The sequence below is a fragment of the Onychostoma macrolepis genome, chromosome 16, assembly GCF_012432095.1.
Source record: "Onychostoma macrolepis isolate SWU-2019 chromosome 16, ASM1243209v1, whole genome shotgun sequence".
Taxonomy (NCBI): Eukaryota; Metazoa; Chordata; class Actinopteri; order Cypriniformes; family Cyprinidae; genus Onychostoma; species Onychostoma macrolepis.
Window position 1 is genome coordinate 25,170,312 of NC_081170.1, and position 18,688 is coordinate 25,188,999.

The window sequence follows — 18,688 nt, forward strand, 5'->3', positions numbered from 1 at the left end:
AAAGAATTTGTGGCTGTGATATCACAACATTGTGTACAGCCTTGCTCTGTTCAATTAGCAGAATTAAAAGCTCTCACAGATGCATGTCAATTGGCAAAGGGACAGACAGCCAATATTTTCATTGATTCAGCATATGCTCATGGTGTATGTCATTTATTTGGAGCAGTATAGAAACAAAGAGGATGCAAAAAAAGTGATGGGACACATACAACATGCTGAACAAATAGGTCAATTAATTACTGCTATGATGCTACCAAAAAGACTAGCAATAATCAAATTTCAGGCTCATAAAAAAGGAAATGATTTTGTCATTAAGGGGAACAATGGAGCAGATTTAGGAGCAGTATTAGCACCTGTAGTACTTATAGAAGCTCAACCCCAATTGGACAATATTATTCGAATTCAACAACAAGCAGGCCCCTATGAACACTCAATGTGGCACCAAAGGAGAGCCTAAAAGGACACGCAAGATATCTGGCATACACATGAAGGGCAAATTGTTGCCCCAACTTCACTTTTGAATATTCTAATTTCTGATGCGCATGGTTTTGACCATTGCGCAAGGGGGGAAGTGATAAGGAAAATTAAACGACAAGGATATTGGTCTCTTTATTTACATGCAATGGTAGGGGAATTTCTAGCCACATGTGAAGTGTGTGCCAAAAACAATGTGAGGAAAGGAATAACAACACCAATAGGCCATATACCCGTACCAGAAGGACCATTCAAGCATTTGGTAATGGACTATGTGGATATGATAAAGCGAGTACAAGGCAAAAGGTACATGCTTGTGGTCACAGACAGATTTAGCAGATGGGTGGAGGCAGTACCATCAGCAGATCAGGGAGCAGGAACAGTAATTAAATTTCTAACAAGAGAAGTAATTCCTAGATTTGGAATACCATCAGAAATAAGTTCAGATAATGGATCGGCATTCATACAAAAAAACTGTAAAACAAGTACTGCAACAATTAAGAATAAAGCAGAGACTAGGGTGCATTTACCATCCTCAATCACAAGGGGTGGTAAAGAGATTAAATAAAGCCATCAAGGCCAAACTAAACAAAATATGTGAAAGTGCTAAGCTTAATTGGATTGATGCGTTACCTCTTGCACTAATGAGCATGCAAACTAACAGAAACACGCATTTAACACCGCATGAAATGCTTACGGGTCGACCCATGCCTGTGCCATATTGTAGAGGTCCCTACAAAGGACCTCCTTTAGAGCAATTGCAAACGGAACTTCGATCTTATATGAAGAAATTAACTGCCATACATAAAGCTATCTGTTTACAGGAAACAAGAAAATATCCCTGTGAGGAAACAGAGTCAGAATGTCCAATTGTTCCAGGTGATCAAGTATATCTTAGGGTATTCTGGAAAAAGTGGAATGAGCCCAGGAGAGAAGGACCCTACAAAGTGGTGAGAGCTACTCCAACAGCAGTCCAAGTGGAAGGAAGTACAACGTGGTATCATCTAAACCACTGTACTAGAGTTCCCAAAGTACGGACGGAAACAGAAGGAAACAGACACTGATGAAAGCTGCACTGCAAACTGATGAAAGCTCAAAAACAGATGTACAAGAAGCTCACATTCTCCTGTCAGACAAACAGGAGAGGAGAAAGAATATGTCTGACAACATATCTGATGATCATCACATGCCTAATGCATCTAATTTGGCAAACTCAAGCTATAACCAACAGCACCCAGACTTCCCTAGAATTGACTTTTCAACCCTCAGATGAAACTGGCAGTGGCTTTGACTTAATCAAAAAAGAACAAGAACTACATGAGGAGGAAAAAATATCTAGACAACCTAGACACTTTGTAGAGAATAATCATAATATTACTTATAAGAAAATGGGCAATTCAGATATATTATGGGAAAAGGCAGAATACAACAATTGGTATAAATGGGTAAATTACACAGCAGAAAAATATAAATGGGAAAACTGCATAGTTTGCTTTGAAGCAAGACCAGTTTTATATACTGTACCAATACCTATACACAGTTCTAGTTGTAGAATATTTCATGATGAATGGTTTAAGAAATGTCCAGGACTATCTAATGCAATGGGGTTAGATGTAGTGAGATTGGGAGGTAAATGCTTTATAGAAAGAGGTAGAGAGATAAATGTCTTTAGAAACTGTACCCAAAAAAATGGCATTTTGCCCATATTGGTGCCAGTTTCTCCAATCTACAACAAATTACAGAGAATTTTGAATCAATAATCATTTGGATTACACAAAATAAAAATATAGAACGGATAAATTATATATATTACAATCAGCAAAGATTTATTAATTACACTGATGAGGCCTTATCACTTTTAGGAGAGCAATTGGATGCAACAAGCAGAATGACATGGCAAAACAGAATAGCTTTGGATTATTTGCTAGCTGAGAAAGGAGGAGTGTGTGTTATGTTTGGGGATCAATGCTGTAATTTTATATCAAATAATACTGCTCCAGAAGGAGCATTCCCTGAAGTAATGACCAAATTGAAAAACTTAAGGATTGAACTTAAAACTAACGCTGGGACAGATAATAAAATGTGGGATTGGTTTGATCTAAAGTTAGGAGCATGGGGAGCATGGTTAGCTAAATTACGAATTTTTTTAGGAGTTGCATCAGTAGTAATAGGAGGATTACTGTTTTGCTGTGTACTTCCTATACTGAGGTCACTTGTTGTCAAAGCCACAGCTAAGCAAATGGAAATACTAAGATGTCAAGATGATGAGAAATTGAATTTGAAGAGTAACCAAAATGTACATTACCAGGACTGGCCTTATGCACCCAACTGGAAGTCACAAACATTGACAAATGATGGAGACTCTAGAACCTCAACTGAGGATGAAGAAGTATAATGATGAACCATACACTGGGTGTAAGTGCTAGCCTAACCTCTGCCCAAGAGTGGCCTCTATGATGCGAAAAGTGTCTGGGCTGAAGATCAACTATATGCTATTTTTTGTGATGTTACATTTTTTATGTTTTGATGTTTACTTCTATTGTATTCTACATAACTGTGACAACCACAGGCAGGCGCTGAACCAATTGCACACTCATGCTTCTAACATTGTTTTATCTTAAATAAGGGGTTACGGAGACAGGATCTTTTACTCCTTCCTAGTCAAGTGTGGGCGAGATGTTTGGTCCTGCTGCTCCACCAGAGTGCCGTTGCATCATCTGGTCATTGGTGATAAAACTGTGTGACTTAATTTAGTCACTAGGTAGTGATAACTGATGAGACTGAATTATGAAACTGCACTCTGGGTAAAGATGAGGAAAGGTGAGACTTAGTAAGTCTCAAAGGGGGGAATGACAAAGAGTTTTATTAATCAAAATATAAATTAATCAAGTATAATCAATGTGAATATAACCATTTATGTATCAAGTTATTCTCCTAATATAATCATGTCTCTGCCTGTGTGTAGAGGCCTGCATGAGAATGGAATGTGCAGACGATCCAAAACTACAGTATATGGTGAAGCTGCACACTCTATTTGGACATTAAACACAATATATGATCAGGCCTCCTCATCTCCCTTAACATAAGATGAGGCCCCCTGTCTACTTCCTAAAAGCATACTGGAGGCACAGCCAAAAAAGGTAAAAGAGATGATAAACAATAATGGCAATGTATGATATGTATTGAACACGCCTAGAGAAAAACTGTATAAAAAGAGTGTACGGACACAGATTCGAGAGAATTATCTGCAGTGTCTTCTCGGCTTCATTGTCTTTGAGAAATAAAGACTATCTTCTGGCATCAAAACCCCAAAACTTCAAGAGTGATTCTTCATAGAAAAAGCAGAAACCACCACACATACCACAAGCATTTTAAGATGAGTTCAGTTCCAACCCTGATCAAACACACCTGTCTGTAATTATCAAGTGCTGCTTCAGATCCTAATTAGTTGGTTCAGTTGTGTTTGATCAGGGTTGGAGCTGCACTCTGCAGGAAGATAGATCTCCAGGAACAGGGTTAAGCACCCATGCTACACTAATGAAATACATAGCAGAGAAACTGTGATTCACATAGAATCACGCCTTTAGTAAAAACGCACCTGTGGTAAAACCATTGTGCAGGATTTCACATGGCTTATTGTTGTAAATAACAGTGGACAGAGACAGATTGTTTCTTTGATACTGTTGACATCTAGTGGTTTCCACATGAATTTCAAATATGTTCTAAGGCCTTTGTAAAGGAAAGTGAGTCTTGATGTAACCAAAAGATATATGCTGCAGATCTGTTTTCAGTAATAATCCTTCTATATATTGGGTCCAGTTTTGCCACCAAAGATGAGTCAGAATCAGATTATCTTATCAATACTTATGACATTTAACCTTGTGGCTCTTTAAAAACATTGCAAAGTTGTTCGGCTGGAAATTTTGGAAGTTCATACCTCACATTGTGTGATCCAAGAGGGAAGTCAAATGCAGTTATGTGATGAGGTCAAACTCAAAGACTTGATTAAAGTTGTAATAGTTGGGGTGCTACCTACTTGAAATTAGTTTTTGCATGGTGGGATGTATGATAATGAGATGAAGAAACCAGGCCCAAGTTGAAATGACTTTCAGAGCGAAAGCCTTGCTTTGACAACTCTTTCGATCTTTATTTAAAAAAATAATAAAAATCCTGAAAGTTTGTTACTGTATTAAAGTTTGCAAGAGAACGATTATAATCACAATGAGGCTGTGAAAGCTGATGTGAGTTGACCTGTTTGGTGACATTTAATGTCCCTGACAACCTCTTTAGTCTGTTCTAGACAACTGTTAGCAGCTGTTGTTTTCAAAACAAGTAAACAAAGTAAAAAAATAAAAATAAAATAAAAAATCACAAGGGGTATTACTGATGTATTTTATGGCATAGAAGATGTAGCCAGAACTCTTATCTTGTTTTGGCCTACGAAAGTACATCATCCCTTCTTTCTTCTGCTGAACACAGAAGAAGATATCTTAAAGAATGTAACCAAACAAATGAAGGTCCCCATTGACTTCCATAGTATCATATTTAAGTCACTGGGGTCCATCAACTGTTTGGTTACCCATATTCTTAAAAAAAAATATTATTTTATGTTCAACAGAAAAAAAGAATCTCATACAGGTTTGAAACAGCAAAGGTGAGTAAATTTTTTGGGTGAACTATCCCTTTAGGACACTAACAGTTTATAGGCGGCATGCAGGCATAAGGTCACAGATAGCCTATAATAACACTAAAACAGACCCTTCTGACTCTGAAAAAACCACGGCCAGTTGCATAAACACAGCCTGTATGTTAAGACTGTGTCTTAAGAAATAATCTTAGCAACTAGCAGTTAGCCAAGGGAAATGTGTCTTATTTTTTTGGATTCAAAGACTGACTTTATGACCAGTCTTAAATTTCTGTTTATCATATGTCTGTGAAACTTTTCTTTGTTGAATCTTTCTTATGCTCATGCAAATATTTGCACGTGAAGAAAATGTGAGGAAATAATTTGAAAGTGAGTTGATGTCTCTTTCTTTCTTTCTTTCTGAGGGAACTCATGGAAAATCAGCCCACAGGTATGACCGAACAAATCGAATCTGAAAGTGTTAAGCAATACCCCACATATAGCCTACTTTATTTCCAACTAGACCAAAAAAGTCCACTTTATAATAGTGCGTATGATGTACCTTGTTAATTTAACATTTTCCAAATATGTCGATGATATTACATGTAGGCTAGCCTATGTTCTTTTGAATTGGTTCAGAAATGTTGGTCTAATTCATATTCCCATTTAAATAAACCACCCATCTTTGTGCAGTCCTTTAATATGAAGCATATTATTATTATGTTTGGAAAATTTTTCATCCATAAACAAAACTCACTGCAAGGCTTTTTGTGTTTATAGCATTAAAAACTGTAATAGATTGCTGAAACAATATAGACTCTTGATTAGGTTCAACCAGCTTTCTGTCATTCGTAGTTAGTATTATTTTTATATTTTGTCATGGAAAATGTCATTCGTTGTGCGAGCAGCAGTAAGCTACAGTTCATCCTCCAAACCGCTCGGTGGCGATCGCATACATAAATGCTGGTTTTAAAAAAAAAAAACACGCGCGGCAGTTGTGGGTAATATTCATGGCGGAATTCTGAATCTGCAGTGGAGAGACACACCTTCTACTTTTCTCTCTGGATAGTCGAATAGTGGAATTAACTTACATCTTTACCTCTTGTAAAAGTGATTTAACGTCCATATATTTGAAGGAATGGCTGAAACAGGCTCAGGTGAGCGGAGTGTGTAATATTCAGTCAGTCTGATAAACACTGCAGCTGTTATTGAGCGCTACCGGGAATGTAAACAGATGATTTTTCACCAACAAATACTTATTTAGTAGTTATATTCGTATACATGTGTCTTATTAGGTTAAAAATGTGCAATTTGGGTAATAATGAGTAAAGAAAACCACATAGATAGCTAACTGCGACGAATGAACTGGCCTAGTGCTGATTTTAACGTTACATGCAATACATTGTCAATTAGGTTTGTGTAATTTGTTTATGCTGCAAGGAATGCTTTTAAACATATTAAGATTGAAGCTTTTTTGACAATTAGGTTGTTGAATTAATTTTCTTTTAGCTACAATTTAGCTACAATTACAAAGGTCAAAGTATAAAGTATATTTGTTATGAAAGTTTAGCTGCATTTGTTGAAGGTGTAGTTTCCAGTCATATATGGTGGTTAATGCTGTTAGTAGGTACTGCATGATTCGAGTCAAACATCTGTCATTTAACTGCATCTGTTCCCTCTCAAGATCAAGCTGGCGACATAAAACATGACAGCATTTCCTCCCCTGGGATCTCAGATCAGGAGAAGGAGATGGCATCCAATGCTTTTGAGGCTTTTAAGGTAAATAACTATAATCTGTGCAGGCGATTGTATCCATGGTTGTTTCCGGAGGTCATTGTTGATGATATAACGTGATGTTTCTTTAGGCTGGAAGCTATGACGAGTCCCTGAAACATCTTGACAGCCTTCAGGAGCTTAACAAAGAGGACTACAAGATTACAATGAATAAAGCGATCACTGAGTTTTATAAAAGTGGGCAGGCAACATCTAGCACCTTGAAGCAGACGTTAATGACCTTGAAGAATCAGGTTTGATATTACATATTGCATCATTCTCATTATCATAAGCCTCATCATTGGAGTACTGATGCTAATTGATCGTTGTTTGCAGATGCACACAGCTGTGGATGATATTGATGGTTTGGATGATGTTGAGAACAGTATCCTCTACTACAATCAGGCAGTGATTCATTACCATATGCGACAGTATTCAGAAGCTATATCCACCGGGGAGAAGCTCTACCAGTTTCTTGAACCTTTTGGTATGTTTCAGGATACAAATGAAAAGGTCTTGCATAGTGTTGAGCAGTGAGTTTTTTGGTTTGTTTTTTAATCTGCACCTGGACTAGTACCAAAACTATTAAGTGTTTTAATTGGTCTGGTGCAATAGTGTGGCATGCCTTGATGGGTTTCTCTGTCCTAGAAGAAAAGTTTGCTCAGGCCGTTTGTTTCTTGTTGGTGGATCTATACCTGCTCACCTTCCAGCCAGAGAAGGCACTGCACCTGTTGGCTGTCCTGGAGAAGCTCACTGTGAAGGATGGGAACAGCAAAAATGGGAAAGGAGAGGTGAGAGATATTTTCGAATCACTTTTATTTTTGATTGTTTCGCCCTGTCTCACTTGTTCTCACTAGAATTTTTAAAGTGTTGTTACAGGTGTTATTACATCTGTAATAAAAACTTGCACAAAGTGCATTTTAACCAGTGCTAAATCGCTCTTTTTATCCGTCATTGTTATCATCTAAAAAAAAAACGGAAATATTGTAGTTATCTCTATTAGCATTATTTACCATGAGAATGCTATGTAATGTACCAAATTTACTTTCTTTCAAATGTTTGGGGTCAGTAAGATTTTTAATTATTTATTAATTTGATTTGTTTTATTGTCTTTTGTGCTTGATTTTGAAAAAAAGCATCTTATGCTCAATAAGGCTATTTATTTGATCAAACAAACAGTAAAACCCTAAATATTAATAAATAATATTATTGCAATTTAAAATAACCATTTTCTATTTTAATATATTTCAAAATGTATTCCATCCTTCAGAAATCATTCTAATATACTGACCTAGTACTGAAGAAACATGTCAGTGATGAAAGCGTTTCCAGAGTTATTAAGGAACAAAGTTCAAAGGAACATAATTTCTCTTAAATAAAAAGTAGTTTTTGTAACATACATTTTTCTATCACATTTGAACAGTTGCTAACACTTTAGATTAGCGAACATATTCCCCTCTATAAGAGTTTTGCCTCAATAAACTTCTAATTTGCTGCATATTGATAGTAAGTATCAAAGTATGTTTAGGTATTGGGTCAAATTAGGGGATCCAGAATATCAATTAATATGTGCAGAATAAGGCATTAATATGTGCTTTATAAATACTGATAAACAGCCAATATGTTAGTAATATGCATTCTAGAAAGGAACTAGTTAATAGTGTTCCCTAATGTGAAGTGTTACCGATCAATTTATTGTATCCTTGCTTAATAATCTTTCAAATATAAATCTTACTGCTTTCAAACTTTTAAACAGAAGTGTACCTTATTATATGTTGGTCTGCCAAAGTGATAGAAAGCATTTTGGATTGTAGTGTTTGTAAAATTAGGCCTCTGGCTGTAGCTCACCAGGCTAAGCTCTAGAAAGTAAAGAATGGGTTACTATGCCAGTTTTGTGAGATGATAAATTGAGAGTTGTTGCTCTAGATGCTGTTCTCCTTGACTTTTAACCTTTTGGATCATGTGTCATTTACAGAGCACCAACAGTACAAATAAGGAATCTACTTCTATGAAAGCAGAGTTCACGGCTATGATCGAAGCAGCTAAATCAAAGATGCACCAGGTGAGAGCAGTGAGCGTAATAAATGTTGAAATTCAGTGCCTGGTGCCAATTTACAGCACACAGATTTAACATAACTTGAAATAATAAAGGTTTGTTATAGATTTGCACTGTTAATTAGTTCTAAATTAAGTTGAATATGTTCAGAAAGCTAACTCTGAATCTAAAATGCTTTAATGTATACTGATCAGCTAGCAACTAGCAATTGAGCTGTTTGGGATATGTGTGTTTGCAGTATAAAGTACGAGCCTACATCCAGATGAAGTCACTGAAGGCCTGTAAACGGGAAATCAAATCTGTGATGAACACATCTGGAAATGTGAGTAGATTCACAATCAGCCAATTCACACATTACATACACAAATGTTGGTCAGGTACGCCTGCTCATGTAATACACTTGTAATGTAGCTTTTGTTGGCTGACTGTATTTACACATTTCTCCCTCAGTCTGCGCCTTCACTCTTCCTGAAGAGTAATTTTGAGTATTTGAGGGGAAATTATCGTAAAGCTGTGAAACTCCTCAACAGTTCAAATATTGCAGAGCATCCAGGACCCTTGAAAACAGGTACACAGTTAAAAAACCACCCATATATGCTTCAAAAAGAAGAAAAAAATGGATCCCCATTCCAATCGGAGCACATTTCTTTTTTGTTTTCATGTGAGATTTGTACACTATCATCATTTACATTTTTGATTCCAAGAAGTGGTACACCTTAGAAATGTCAATAAATGTTTTGTTAAAAACCTTACTAATGAAAAATCAAGTTTTTCTTTCCTGGAATATATTTACTCAGGTTTGTCTTTTTTTCTCGCTTAAAGGTGAATGCGTGAGATGTATGTTCTGGAATAATCTCGGTTGTATCCATTTTGCCATGGGGAAGCACAACCTGGGTCTTTTTTACTTTAAAAAAGCTCTTCAAGAAAATGACCACATATGTGCCCAGCTTGGTGACGGCAGTAATGGGCAAGGTAAGATAAATGAGGACCTTTTACATGCCAGATCATACAGCAGAATCTGTGATAGACCATATTTCTCAGTGTGATGATAGATTATATGCAGATTTTTGAAAACTCTTAAGAAATTGTGATTTATGAATATTTTGTATTCTTCTTTATTAACATTGTTGCGTTTTATTTTATTTTTTTCCCACAGCAGCTAAGAAGTTCACAGGCATCCCCATGTGTGCTCTGTTAGCTAATAAGCGCTATGAGCTGCTGTATAACTGTGGGATTCAGTTACTTCATATCGGTCGACCGCTGGCAGCGTTTGAGTGTCTGATGGAGGCGGTGCAGGTGTATCACTCCAACCCTCGACTGTGGCTGAGGCTCGCAGAATGCTGCATCACAGCTAATAAAGGGGTACAGACATTAGCCCACGTGTGTAATTAAAATTTAGAATGAAAGACCCTTGGGAAAACTTGGTGTACTCAAACAGGTTGAACACTTACACTGCCGTTCAAAAGTTTGGGGTCAGTAAGATTTTTTTAAATAAGAAAATGAATACTTTAGTTAGTTAGTAAGTGAGTAAGGACATATTAAAAGAATCACATCACAGAATCCTGAGGGGGAAAAAATGTATCATGGTTTCCAAAAAGTATTAAGCAGCCCAACTATTTTCAACAATGATAATAAGACATATTACTTGAGTATCTAATCAGCTTATTAGAATGATTTCTGAAGGATAATTTGACTCTGAAGACTGCCATCACAGCAGTAAATTACATTTCTAAAAATATTTAAATATTAAAATGATAATATTCCACAATATTACTTTTTTGAGATTTTGATCAAATGAGTACAGTCTTGGTGAGCTTAAGAGGCTTATATTTCTTGGTAAGAGACTTCTTTCAAAAACATTTCAAAATCTTACTGACCCCAAACGTTTGTTTGAATGAGTGTGTATTTGTTTTATGTTTAAAGGCCTGTTCCCACAAAATGCCTAAATGACACCAAGGTATAAAATTGGCCAACAATTTTTCCACACCAAAACAATTTACTGTATAATTATATCAGATGGTGATGCATTTATTTATGACCTTTTTTGTTTCCTTCAGAGCTCGGAGCAAGAAACAAAAGGTTTACCCAGTAAAAAGGGGATTGTGCAGGCTGTTGTTGGGCAGGGCTATCATCGCAAGATTGTTTTAGCATCACAGTCCACACAAAACACCATTTACAGGTGAGGATGGGTGATTCATTCTAATGGGTCTTGACACATGTTAGAAAAGTAGCAGTGTGAGATTGTCTGGCTGGTTGGAGCAGTGCAATATTTCCAATGGCTGAAACTTCTGTAATGTCACAGTGTCTCCAGAAGGTGTCATCCTGTTGCTTTTTTTTTTTTTTTTTTTACCAGAAGTAGCATTTTAAACCTTTAAGTGGTTTCTGAGAGCTGTATCATGCCTTTTTTAGGTTTCAGTCGTATTAAAAAGTCTTTCTGATGCACTTGGTATGCTAAAATGGATTTATACACACATGTTTGTGTGCAGTGAGGGCCAGTCAGCAGCAATCCCAGTGGCCAGTATGGAGTTTGCAGCGATCTGCCTGCGTAACGCTTTGCTCCTGCTCCCAGAGCACCAACAGCACGACAGCAAACCTGACAGTGGCTCCAAGAGCTTCAGTCAGTCAGGCAGCACAGAAAGCGGCAGCGAGACCGGCGATGCCTGCAGGTACATGTAAAAACATGCATGCACCAACAATGCTGGCAATAACAGAACTCAAACTAGATTGAATGCAGTAGAAAATTGAATTTGCTGAACACATTAAAGAACACTCTTTGACGCTGTTTTAAGATAATCTGATGATGTTTGAACTTTTCTTTGACAGTGGGAAGACTCAAGAGGGAGACAAGTTCATTCCTGCTGCCCCCTCATCACCCTTGAGAAAGCAAGAGGTGGAGAATCTCAGGTGAGGTTACAGGAGACTTTTCTGGAATTCATTTCTCACACATAATAAAAATGACCTGAAGAAGATTTGAGTGACTTTAAACACATTTGATTTGACTCGATGTGGCAAATGCTGTTAGCCAGTACACTGCAAAAAGAGATTTTCTAGCTCAGTTTTCCAGTAGAAATATCTTTTTTATGCTTAAAACAAGAATAAATATTTATTAAGAATAAAGAATAAAAATACGAATAAAAATAAACATGCTTTCCTTTTTTGATTTTTTTTTTTCTTTTAAGCTCATTGTGCATTGATGATTTTTTTAAGAACTTAAAATCTGTCTCATTTTCCTTCTCAAGTAAATGTTTTTTTTTTTTTTTTCAATAATGTTTAGATATTTTGTACTGGAAAACAAGACAAAAATACTGTAAGTAAATCACTTTTTACAGTCTATTTCCTATGTGAGACACATCTTCCTCAAGGGGGCACTTGCCAGCTCAGAAAGGGCAATTCTTATTCTTTTTTTTTTTTCCTTTTTTTTTTTTATATGTGACGCGTGAGAAACATGTTCAGTATTTATTATATATATATATATATATATATGTGTGTGTGTGTGTGTGTGTGTGTATATATATATATATATATATATATATATATATATAAGCAGAATGCAATATACAATACGCGTTTCAAGAAGTAGCATGCTACATTTTTCACATGATCTCATGTTAGTTTCGGCTACATTTTCACATCCAGTTGTCACATTTATTAAAACATCTTCAGTTTTGCAGTATAAATTATGAGCCAAGAATAAATGAAAGCTGATAAGTCTTGCTGTTTAATCATCACACTGGTCAAGAAGAGCCTTGTGCAGTAGTTCATGTGTTCTGTTCAAATTTTCCCACAAATGGTATTATGCTATTCCAAACATAGCCAGCATATGTAAACCAGTCCCATTTGTAAGTTCCCTTCACTAATATGCGCATAATAGTTTCGAAATAGATTCGCTAAATTTGTTACTTCTATATGCAAAATATCGATATGGCAAATGGTCTTGGCTAAATCCATTCAATACACTGTATTAACAACATAAAATGCAACAATTGCTAATTAGAGTGGTAATTAAAGTAAAGTCAGTTAACCGGTTAGACAAATAATTGTGAGTCACCCTCCCCCGGGGTAGCACTACACCTCTCTCTTATTTTATGCACCCACTTCACCATTCACTCTCGCATTACTTTTGCCTCAGGAATTGATTAGACCTTCTACCCCACCTCCATCCCACTCTCTCCCCTTCCCCCTCATCTTTGATCCAGCGGGACAGTCTGCTCCGGAGGGCTGGCCGGACGTGGTTCCCTGTGAAGGGAAGGGGTGTGGTGTGTGCATTGTGTTGACCCTGCACTGACACCCTGATACACTGACACTTTTACGAGCCCAAGCACCATTTTCTCAAAGGGCTCTTCCTGGAATCCTGCAGGCTATTGTGTCACAGAGAAATGCTCAGCACTCTGAGTGGCTGCCTGTTTCCCCGTCTCTTCCTTTACCCACTCTTACCCTCTTATGTGGTATTTGTAACAAAGCTTGGCATTTAGGAATTTGAGCAAAGATTATATTCAAAACACTTTTTTTCTATAAGTTTTAATGCGATTGTTATGGCCTGTTCACATCAAGACTGAATTTAAAAGCTAAACAAATTGCAAACAAAAAGACTGTTAGGAAAAATAAAACTCATCTGATCTCATTCTCATTCTGCAAGAATAATGGCTTAAAACTCAGCAGACAATAAAGATTTCACTGATTTTAATTCAAAAATATTACCTGACATAATAGCACAGCTGCTGTCGAAATGTAAAAAATGTAATAAATTGTTGCTGGGTATAGTTAAAGTGACCAGATGGGACTATCCTCATTTTAGTGGGCCGCCTGATCACACAAGATATATAAATATAAATATTACCTTTTGTAAATGATTGCTTTCCATAGTTCTTTGAATCGCACACGAAGATCCACAGACAGGAAAAATTGAAATGGTCACCAAAGACCGTCCTACATTGGACACATTTTTGTCCCTGCATTGCAAAATTTTGTTTTCAGCTAATATTGGTAAAATAACATCATGATAGCTGTCATGTAAACACTACAATTTATTGGATTATATCATATTGGTATATTGGCACATATTTACAGTATATACTGAATGAAACATCTTAAGCATGTGGCAATTTATTATTACATTTAAAAATGAATAAAACAACGTTTCTGAGCGAATTTGATTTAAAAATGAAACTGAATCTACCGGTCTGTGGTAAAAACGCTATGTAAGTAAGCTTAGGTTACTCCTGTCATTCGGTGGGAATCCAGATGTGTGCATGTTTCATAAGCTTGACTTAAATAGAATTATGTTGCTTTGAAATATAAGTCACAGCACATTTCAGATATTAAAAAAGTGACATTCTGGAAAATACTGTAAGTAAAAGAATGTGAGATGCTTGAATTATTTTGTGATTGTATAGGTTTGTTCTGTATGGACCCTATTAATTTTATTTGTGCAGGTTTAAAAAAAAAAAGTATTCAAGTCTTACATTTTATTTTAAAAACAAATTCCAATACCCTTACTACCTCTGAAAGTGGTTTACTGATCTCTCATCTCTAAATGATTTGAGAATTTGTGAGGCAGTTGACACATTTCCTGTGGTTGGGTTTGTTATGGCTGCTGTACACTGATTCATACAAAGAGTGTTTCTCTCTTTTTTTTTTTTCTTCAATAAGGTGAAGTCATCTAAAAACCATGAAATAATTTTATCCTTGTGTTGAACACGGTTTCATCAGCATGCTTCTCTTTGGTCTCTCTTTCCTCACAGGTGCTCAATTCTAGCCTGTAGTGCATATGTGGCTCTGGCTCTTGGGGACAACTTAATGGCTCTTAACCATGCAGAAAAGCTCCTGCATCAGACAAAGCTGTCAGGATCGCTCAAGTGAGTCTGTCTCTCTTTTTCTGGATGATTTATACCTTTTATGGGTCCTGCACTCACAACGCTCACAACATTCAGCAAATATTTGCCCTCCTGAAACGGCCAACCCTGAGTGATGGGATGCTTAATGTTTGGTTCAACCTGTTAAACAAAAAAATCTTACCTATGCCTCACCACTCTTGTTTGTCCTTGGGGGAAAAAACAACAACAAACAAAAAAGTTACCTTAGTTTTTGTAGCAAATGCTGTTTTGTAAATGTCCTGGAATTCCAGATTGTGATTCTTACTGTAAATGGTTTGGTTGGTTTTAGCTAGATTTCCCAGACACAGATGAAGCTGAGACTAAGTGGTCAATACAGTATGTGAAGCAGTCAGTTTAGCTTTAGCCTCTGTCATGGGAAGTGGCTTTAAATAATGTATTCAGCTCAATTTTTGATGAGTTGTATGGTGCTTGTGTTCTCAGGTTCCTGGGTCACCTATATGCAGCTGAAGCCCTGATCTCTCTGGACAGAATCTCTGATGCCATTGCACATCTCAACCCAGAGAACGTTACTGACGTCTCGTTAGGTGTCTCGTCCAGCGAACAAGACCAAGGTGTGAAAACAAACTCATAATCAAAACATACAGATGTCAAAGAACATGATGTCCGATTATTAACACATGTCTGTGCTGTTATTGACAGGTTCTGATAAAGGAGATCTGGAGCCTGTGGAGTCCTGTAAGTTTTTATTAGCATTATTATTATTACTATTTTAAATTGATTTCTTAGATGGATGGATTCATTTATTTAAATAAGTTAATTCCTCTTATATGATGAACGTATCTGAACATTTCCGAATTAAAATTAATTTTGATATTTTTAGGGGATCTTAAGTAAAAAAAAATAAAAAATGGTAACAATTTACTTAAAGCCTATTTGTGCAATGCATTATAAAGGGTCTAATGCATTGTAATTACTCATATTATATGTTGTCGTAAATAATTATAACTGATTTTAAAATGAATTGTGTAACAATGAATTGATAAGTGTTATTACAATTATTCACGAGATTGTACAATGCATTATAAGGTGCATTACAAGCCATAATTAATGCATTAACTTTTATAATGCATTATACATACAGGCTTTAAGTAAAGTGTTACTAAGATTCTAATGAGATCTTTTATCATTAAAAAGATCATTCTTGAAAAGACAACAACAATCTTTTATTATTATTATTTCTATTAAGGATTACTATTTCTATTATATATATAATATAAAATATTGAAATCTGTGAAGCAATTTTGTAAAAATTTATATTTGATAAAGCAATGTAATGCAGGTTAGTTAAATACTGGTATTTATAAATTTTGAGTTCAATAAAAAAAATGTAAAAATAGTTTATTTTTATATTGTTAATTATTTTTATAAAGATGATTTTATGTGTATAATATGTGTGTATGTGTGTGTATATAAATATATATAATATAATATTTCTTCAGAATAACATGCCCTGATGAATTGTCCACAATTAAACCAGAGATAAGTTGAATCAGACAATATGTAGTCTTATTTATTACATATTTTGGTTTATGTTGCAGCAGGGAAGCAGACACCTTTGTGTTACCCCAGCTCAGTAAGTTCTGCCCGGGCCACAATGCTCTTCAACCTGGGCAGTGCGTATTGCTTGAGGAGTGAGTACGAGAAAGCCCGCAAGTGCCTCCACCAGGTAAACACTCCTCTCATGTGAAGCTTTTCAGTTTTAACACACAAAATAACAATAGTGCAATTATCTTCTCTGGACACTAGATAGATACAGTGCTTAAACAGTCTTCAAAACATTTGTCTCTGAAGGCTGCTTCAATGGTGAACACTAAGGAGATTCCTCCAGAAGCCATTTTACTGGGTGTCTACTTAGAACTGCAGAACGGTGAGTCACGCACAGAGACTGTAATTAAACCGGGACTGCTGGGAAATGTCGCTATATTTTCCAGAGGGTGGCCAGTCACCTTTCCTCACCTGGAATCATTTGTCACTTCAGACCGATTTATTTTTTGAGTAATCGTTTAAAACCGTAATTGTTGCTTCTGCAGGAAACACACAGCTGGCCTTACAGATCATCAAACGGAACCAGCTCCTCCCGTCTGTCAAGCCCGCCTCCTCCCCTGATCTCCGTAAGAAACCACTTCCCTTCCAGTCATCCCAGCCTGTACAGCCCATACAGACCCCCTCCTCCTTTACACAAGTACAGCGCAAATGATTCCACTTACTCGAACCCCCAAAAACATGCACAAACACATTTTTTTTAATGTTATTTATGAGGCTGCAGCAACTCATGATGGATGGAAAAAAACAAACAAACAAGAAACGGTTGTCTGTCGCAGTCTGTTAGAAATATGCTTGTGTTTTGGGGTCTATGAAATTATAAATAAATTTTATTTACACATATTAGTGGTGTGACATTTATGCGGTCAGTGACACACTGCCATATATGAAATTATACAGATTATGAGTAAATTATTTCTGCAAAGTAAGATTGAAAATCTGCATGGAGCCCATATATCGTGATGAGAGAGATCATGTGGTTGTCAAAAATCAATGGACCAAAGGTCACTGTTTAGATCTAACTTGCATAAAATCATGGACACTTGTCTCTGACATCAGTTGTGGCAGAAAAAACTCTTAAAAATGTAGCTTTTAAATATCTCAGTTGTATAACTTGATTTTCTTCTCTACTGGTGCATAAGACTCAAATAAATGTCCTGATTTGTGAAGGCTCGTCTCTGGCGTGGGTGGACAGATGTCGGCTTTCTTTCATGTGTGGTCTCTCCTCTTTTTGCCCTTTTTCCTGAGGGTGGCCCATCACCTTTCTCATGCTGGGTCTTTCTTATGCTAAATCTCTCTGCCCCCACACCCACTCTTTTTCCACCCACATCTCTCCCCATTGTTGCACCGATCTGACGTGCTGTCAATGATGCCTTGGAGAAAAAAGAGCTCTTTTTTTAAGCCTTTATGGGATTTTTTTTTTTCAGCCATCTGACGCTTATTCCAAATGCAGCTCTTGTTCCCCGAGAGGCCTGTCATGTTTGTAAAATCAATTTTTTTTTTTTCCTAGAATCATGTGTAAAAGTAATAAATACTATGCCAATGCAGGCAAATTACAGAGGTCAGCTGTTGGTTTATTATAAAATATACAGCTGAGCAAGTGTTTTTATTCATATCAATTAGGGCTGCAACTAACGATTATTTTAATAATCGATTAATCTGTCTATTATTTTTTCGATTAATCGATGAATCGGATTTTTAAAAAAAAGCATTCATTTCCAACCCTTTATTCAAAAACAGAACTAAAATCTTTAGAAAGTGCACAAACATGTTGCTCCTTGAACATCCCTGAGCTGTTATAATAATAATAAAATAAAATAAAAATGGACTAACACAAAAAACATACACATGTATGCTTTAATTGATTTAAAATAATAAAAACGACTTATAAGCGACTCAAGTTTGGATAATTTTTCACAGCACCTGACTGGGCTAGGGTATGGCAACTGCCATACTCTGCCATACGCATAACGCCGCCCTGCTCCCACACCTTGGATGACTTGGGTGCACGGATTTCTCTGCCTCCGCCATATCTTTCCTCTACCTCCGCTCGTTTTTTTTTTTTTTTTTTTTACTTTTTTTTTTATTTATGAGGCGCCAAACTCTGCTAGCATCCGTGCGCGAGAGAGACCGAGTGTGTTCACTCCGCTCCGCTCAACTAAAGTTTTTTTTTTTTAAATAATCAAACGTCTCCGCGTCGCGCGACACAACGAATCGATTATGAAATTCGTTGCCAACGCTTTTAGTAATCGATTTTTATCGATTTAATCGATTCGTTGTTGCAGCCCTAATATCAATGCTTTTTCATGAATTAAGGTTAAATTG

General features: G+C 36.4%; 1 protein-coding gene across 7 annotated transcripts; it reads left to right on the top strand.

Moving 5' to 3' along the window:
* Positions 1 to 6,080: 6,080 nt before the first annotated feature.
* cnot10 (CCR4-NOT transcription complex, subunit 10) lies at positions 6,081 to 17,532 on the top strand. 7 transcript variants are annotated; one of them, XM_058748068.1, is made up of 20 exons: positions 6,081 to 6,255; positions 6,783 to 6,877; positions 6,964 to 7,125; positions 7,208 to 7,358; positions 7,520 to 7,662; positions 8,847 to 8,933; positions 9,166 to 9,249; positions 9,378 to 9,495; positions 9,750 to 9,899; positions 10,084 to 10,289; positions 10,985 to 11,106; positions 11,414 to 11,593; positions 11,751 to 11,831; positions 12,202 to 12,234; positions 14,669 to 14,782; positions 15,242 to 15,372; positions 15,461 to 15,496; positions 16,360 to 16,487; positions 16,613 to 16,688; positions 16,852 to 17,532. In XM_058748068.1, the coding sequence occupies exons 1-20, from the start codon at positions 6,237 to 6,239 to the stop codon at positions 17,016 to 17,018; spliced, it is 2,283 nt and encodes a 760-aa protein (XP_058604051.1). In that variant the 5' UTR covers positions 6,081 to 6,236; the 3' UTR covers positions 17,019 to 17,532. The 7 variants fall into 7 exon arrangements, with proteins under 7 accessions (XP_058604051.1, XP_058604054.1, XP_058604052.1 ...); XM_058748071.1 differs by having other exon boundaries at positions 16,363 to 16,487; XM_058748069.1 differs by having other exon boundaries at positions 10,087 to 10,289.
* Positions 17,533 to 18,688: the final 1,156 nt, after the last annotated feature.